This window comes from Oratosquilla oratoria, chromosome 22, assembly GCF_046742065.1.
Source record: "Oratosquilla oratoria isolate Oo_2021 chromosome 22, ASM4674206v1, whole genome shotgun sequence".
Classification (NCBI taxonomy): domain Eukaryota; kingdom Metazoa; phylum Arthropoda; class Malacostraca; order Stomatopoda; family Squillidae; genus Oratosquilla; species Oratosquilla oratoria.
In genome coordinates, this window is record NC_134798.1 from 38,056,429 (window position 1) to 38,062,923 (window position 6,495).

General features: G+C 44.8%; 1 protein-coding gene across 1 annotated transcript; it reads right to left on the reverse strand.

Moving 5' to 3' along the window:
- Positions 1-369: 369 nt before the first annotated feature.
- LOC143037351 (uncharacterized) lies at positions 370-5,039 on the reverse strand. Its single transcript, XM_076205490.1, has 6 exons — positions 4,793-5,039; positions 2,927-3,673; positions 2,598-2,779; positions 2,193-2,303; positions 1,371-2,040; positions 370-1,175 (listed from the first exon to the last, which is right to left on the reverse strand). Exons 1-6 carry the CDS (start codon positions 5,037-5,039, stop codon positions 370-372), a joined length of 2,763 nt encoding a protein of 920 aa, XP_076061605.1.
- Between the last annotated feature and the right edge of the window lie 1,456 nt (positions 5,040-6,495).

Consider the following 6,495-nt stretch of genomic DNA (forward strand, 5'->3'; position numbering starts at 1 on the left):
GTTCAATTCATCAAAAACACATAACAAAGATATACAAGTCCAAGTTGGCCTACACTAAATACTTGCGTACAAAAACAGCAATGCACCAATGTACAGCGTCGAAGCGGTGAGACTTAAGGTGGGTGGTGAAGGTATGAGAGAGGGTGGACAGCCGGGGAGGCTCTTTTTATACCCAAGGTGGGCGGGGTCAAAGCTTCATGGCGAGGTTCGAACTCGAACGTTGTACGTAAGTACATCGGCTATGAGTCTTGTTCGAAGCAGTGAGTAGTAGGCGGGCGATTTGAAAATAGTGTTGATTCACGGTTGGCTATAACACCCCCCGCCGGAAGTCCAGCGTAACGGGGAGCAGCTGGACTAGAGGGTCCATAGTCACCGTGAATCGTCTAGGAAGCTGGTCGCTCCCCTAGACAGGGTGTCCGCAATTAGGTTGTCTTCTCCCCTGATGTGGACCATGCGGAAGTTGAATGATTGGAGGGCAAGGGCCCATCGGAGGATTCGTTGATTGGAGAGTCGGGCCCTCTCGATGAAGGTGAGAGGGTTGTGGTCGGAGTAGACGAGTGTTACATGGCCAGGATACGTCAAGTAACACTCGAAATGTTTGAAAGTAGACACTAGGGCCAATGCTTCCTTCTCCACTGTAGAATAAGACCGCTGGTAGGGGAGCAGTTTGGCAGAGTAGTAACACACGGGATGTAAGGCCCGGGTGTCGTCGTCTGTCTGCAGCAAGACCCCTCCTATCCCCTCTCCCGATGCGTCCACGTAAAGGACGAAGGGTTGGGAGTAGTCAGGGGTCTTCAACACCGGTTCGCTGCTCAGGAACTGCCGGAGGGTGTCGAAGGAGCGTTGGCAGGCTGGGGACCAGACGAATTTCTCCTTGGTACTGTTGAGGGCGGTGAGGGGAGCCGCGATGGAGGAGAAGTTACGACAAAAACGACGGTAAAAGCCCGTCATTCCTAAGAAGCGTTGGAGAGACTTCCTGGTGGTTGGTACTGGGGAGTTCAAGATGGTTTCTACGTTTGCTTGCTGCGGTCGGTACTGCCCGTTTCCCACCTCGTGCCCTAGGTATGATATCGTCGCACTGCCAAAGACGGACTTTGACAGGTTGACGACGAACCCAGTGGTGGCGAGTCGCTCAAGAAGGGCGTCCAACTTGCGTAGATGTTCTTCCCATGAATCTGCTAGGACGATAAGATCATCGAGGTAAGCATACGTATCAGGGAGGCCGGCTATAGTATAGTTGATAGCACGTTGGAAGGTGGCAGGGGCATTGCAAAGCCCGAAAGGAAAGACAAGAAAATTAAAGAGGCCAAAAGGGGTTATAAAGGAGGATAAGGTTTGGGCTCTGGGGGTTAATTTAATTTGGTGATAACCTCTAATCAGGTCCACCTTAGAGATGTAAGGAGCCCTTCCCACTTGATCCACGAGGGCGTCGATACGGGGAAGCGGGTAGCAGTCCTTGACTGTCACCGCGTTTAGCTTCCGATAGTCGACGCAGAGCCTCCACTCGTCATCACCTTTCTTCGGGACTAGGAGCGCCGGCGATGCCCAGGGGGAGCAGCTAGGTTCAGCAAGTCCGTTCTCCAACAAGTAGTTCACTTCTTTCTGCATTCTCTCAGCTTTGTGGGGGTTGAGGCGGTAAGGGGTCTGGCGGATAGGAAGAGTATTAGGTTGCAACTCTATGTCATGAGTAATGGTGGTGCACACTCCTGGTTTATCCGCGAATACCGAGGGGTGCTTCTCGAATAACCGAATTATGCTAACTCGTTTCACTTCGTCTAGGTGCCCAAGGCACGGAGTAGGGTCTGCCAGGAGGGCAGAGTTAGACTTGAGAGCCGTCGTATCGGCTTCTCGTATGTTAGGTTCATGTGTAATGGGTGATTTTACAATGCATGATATAGGTCTCTCTAGCGCATCAGTAGGCTTTCTGCGAACGTACTCTTTCATTAGGTTGATGTGTACTAGTCTAGAATCTTTACGACGGTCAGGAGTGAGGACTACATAGTTTTGTTTATCCAGCCGATGAGAAACTACGTAAGGGCCCTGAAATTTGAGAGAAAGAGGGGTCCCTGGGACTGGTAAGAAGAGTAGTACCTCATCGCCTGGATTGAATTTCCTTCTTTAACTTTCTTATCAAAATGAGCCTTCATTTTATGTTGAGAAGTTTTTAAATTTTCCAAGGCAATGCTCCTTACTTTGTGTAATTGACTTTTTAATTTATCCATGAATTTATTGACTGTCTGATTAGGATATTGTGGAGTTTCCTGGTACCACTGTTCTTTCAGAACCTTGAGGGGCCCTCTGATCTGGCGCCCATAGAGCAGTTCAAAGGGAGAGTATCCCAATGACTGTTGAACCGTCTCTCTGACAGCGAACAGCATTAGAGGCAACCCCTCATCCCAATCAGAAGAAGATTGATTGCAATATTTTTTGAGCATTGACTTGAGGGTTTGATGGAAACGTTCTAATGCCCCTTGTGATTCCGGATGATAAGCAGAGGACAGGATTTGGGAAATACCTAGCTCCTTTAGGGTACTGGCAAAGAGGTCACTCGTGAAGTTAGTTCCTCGATCGGATTGTATTTCTTTTGGCAATCCTACTTGAGTAAATTTTTTTAATAAGGTGTCAGCTATAATTTTGGCATTTATTCTCTTGAGAGGAAAAACTTCAGGATACCTCGTTACCGGGCACATGACCGTAAGAATAAATTGGTTTCCTTTCTTGGTCCTAGGCAGGGGTCCAACACAGTCTATAATGATTTTATCAAAGGGCTCATCTGGAACTGGAATGGGGTTTAATGGAGCCTGGGGGATTTTCTGGTTCGGTTTGCCCACCATTTGGCAAACGTGGCAAGACCTTACATACTCTGAAACTGACTTTTTAAAACTAGGCCAGAAAAAATTATTTTGAATTTTCTTGTAAGTCTTACCGACTCCCATATGCCCTCCAGCTCCATCATGGGCTATTTCAATCACTCTATTTCTGATAGATAAAGGGATAACTATCTGGTGGACCTCTGCCCAAGAATCTTGGTCAGAACAGTTAGAAGGTTTATCACATCTCATTAAGATACCATCCTGGTAATAGTATCCTGGGAAATGGTCGACCTCTTCCCTGGAATCGACCGCTAGTCTATGGAGGTTCTGTAAAGTCGGGTCATCATTTTGAGCTTTGATTAAGTTTTCTCGGGAAATTAGTTGGTTGGGAAGATCAAACTTATAGGTTACATTACTATCAGAAGGGGGAGTTTGAGACCTGGTGACTGCGCACAGAGGAAAAATGTTAGGGTGAAGGTGATCTTCCACCACGGTAGGGGTCTCATTACTAGGTAACTTAGTAATATCTGGGGGAGGAACAACCATAGAACCAGCTAGATCATTTCCTAGGATGAGATCAACCCCGGGGACAGGCATAGAGTCTTTCCAAACACAAACTTCCACTTCTTTCTGGAACAACTGACACTTCAGAAATATTCGTGCTATTTCAATGGACTGGGTAGATGATAGATCACTTACAGTTACTTTCTTTCCAGTCATGCTCTTAGTTATCTCAGGCAAAGCCTGCTTGCTCACTATGGACTGAGCTGCTCCAGTGTCTCGTAAAATTGTAATAGGGAAAGGGGGGCTTTTTTCATCAGCAGAAATTTCCCCATGGGACTTGAAGTCTTTAAAGGCATCTTCACAGGGGGAGAGTTATCTTTCACTACATGGGTCACCGGTTTATGAGGACCGTAAGATTTAGGTCCAGTATATTGGGTAGGTGCTTTTGACGCACTTTGGTACTTTGATAACCTGCAGCCTGGTTCTTGGCATCGAGTGATGTGATGGCCAGGTTTCTTACAGTAACTACAGGAAGAGCAGAGGGGGGGTAGGGGTAGAGGCCTTTTCTGCCTGCTTATCATCGGGAGTGACAGGGAGACCTACTGATCGCTTTACAGTATGGCTACCACGCTGTACATTCAACCTGTTAATTACTGCGTAACCATCGGCAAGTAATGCTGCTTCAGTTAAATCAGATACATTTTTCCCATCTAAATGAAGCACGATTTGGAATGGAATTCTGCGCTTAAATTCCTCGAAGGCCATCAAGTTAACGAGTTGATCGTATGTATTTACTTTGGTGGCAGAGAGCCATTGCTTAAGGATTCTGAGTTTTTCAGAGGCAAATTCGACAAATGTCGAGTTAGCAGATTTGGTCAAATTTCTGAATTTTTGACGGTAAGACCCAGGAGTAACTTGATAGGCATTGAGGATGCTAGATTTGACTATTTCATAGGAAGAGTATTCCTCAAGACTGTTGAAGACTTTGGCGGCTGTTCCTACCAATTTGCTTTGTATGATCCAAACCCATTCTTCTACTGGCCAGTTTACGTGCTCAGCTAAACGTTCAAATTGTCTAAAAAAAGTATTCTGGGTCTACTCATTGAAATTGGGAAGGGAGGCAATTTGGTTATTTAACAGGTGGGTAGATTTATTTTTCCCATCTATGTCGGCCAATTTCAACTTTCGTTCGTACTCGACTTCGAGTTCTCTCTCACGTTCACACTGTCTTTCTCTGTCATGCTCACGGTCTTTCTCTCGCTCTCTTAATTTTAGTAATTCAAGATCCCGCTCTTTCTCTTTTTCTTTTAATCTCATTAATTCAAGCTCCCGTTCTTTCTCTTTTTCTTCTCGTTCGTGTCTCATTCTCTCTCTCTCTAATTTAATTTTTTCTAATTCTAAAGATACTACTGATTTATTGAAGGGAGATTGGGGGGGAGCGCGTGCTTCAAGCTGCAACGGGGGAACACTATCACTTACAGGGTCTCCTTCAGTTACGTCACGAGCACTTTCTTGACTCAGTAGTTGGAATGCATCTGCGTCGAGGATGAGCAGGTCTACAAGGGATTCGATGACCACTCGTTTGAGTTCATCTTTACGTAATCTAGTAGGAGCATTAATTTGGTAGGTTTGAGCCAACAGTCTCCAATCATCCATTTTGAGATCATACTCTAACTGATCCACTGAGGGATTTTTTATGAAAGTTTCTATGTTGAAAGGCATAGTTGGTGTATATACACGAGAATTCCACTTCAGGGATTTTTAGTATAAACCAATTCTTGGACTTCACACACGAAAAAATTGACTAAACCCCTGTTCAATAAGAACCCGGTCTATGAACATTTATCCTATAGACGGTGTGTATACTATGGTTCAGCGCTCAAACTACACGCCCGTAACTTCCGTGTAGCTTGCTTCGAGGTTTCCCGATAGGAAAGAGGGTAGTTCACACATAGACTGTCGCTGAATCAGAATATGGCTAACTGATGGTCTGAATCTTAGAATACACGGCTTACTGTGCAGGTATAGATAACTTTCGAAGCTGTGGGGGGATAGTATAAATCTCCAAGGCACAGTTACTGAGGAAAGGTCACTATAACGGGGTCGTAACTTTTGTTCGACGTTAGGGCTACAGCAAGTGGGTAATTTAGGAAGATCGCTAGTTAACTCGGGAGGGAGGTGGTAGTCGAGTACCGGTAAGTTACTTGGACGAGTTACTGCGAACTTAAGAAATAGGGGGATTTCAGTTGGAACCGGTAGAATGTGTCGGACATATGAATGTCGGAGTCTCACACACTTCGAATAATCGATACCTTACAGTTTTGTATCCTATCATCTAACCTAACGTATTGATAATCAAGCACAAATTGAACACTTATGAGTTTATATCCTACCATCTAACCTAACGTAGTATTGAAAATTTAAATAAAGCATAAATAATTCAGTGGCGGTGAGTGTACGGTAATAGACAAAGTGCCAATCGCACGTGTTACTGATATTTGACGTTAAGAGGTTAGCAGACTTCGATCTTACCTACGGGTCACTAATCTATTTTACGTAGATATAGAATACCATATATACCTTGGCAGGCCCCCAAATTGTCATGGGTTGCTCGCTGAGTTTGGCCTGAGTTAACGTAATGAGGGGAAATTTAGTCGAAATCTAGGGGTAAGTCGAGTTCCAGGTAAGAAGCGGACCCACAACAATAAAAGTGGAACGTATAGGTAAAATACGTTCCGAGAAAGATTTCTATTTGAGACTGAATGTAAGTAGGAATGGTGAGGATTATGGTTGAGGTAAGATATACGTCTGCACGAAACTTAACTAATTATATTTTACACAAACAAAAATAAAGTTTTAATTATCATTTACGTACACTTAACGAACACTGGGACATTAATAGACGAAATACATACAAGACAAATAAAAGTTCAATACATCAAAAACACATAACAAAGATATACAAGTCCAAGTTGGCCTACACTAAATACTTGCGTACAAAAACAGCAATGCACCAATGTACAGCGTCGAAGCGGTGAGACTTAAGGTGGGTGGTGAAGGTATGAGAGAGGGTGGACAGCCGGGGAGGCTCTTTTTATACCCAAGGTGGGCGGGGTCAAAGCTTCATGGCGAGGTTCGAACTCGAACGTTGTACGTAAGTACATCGGCTATGAGTCTT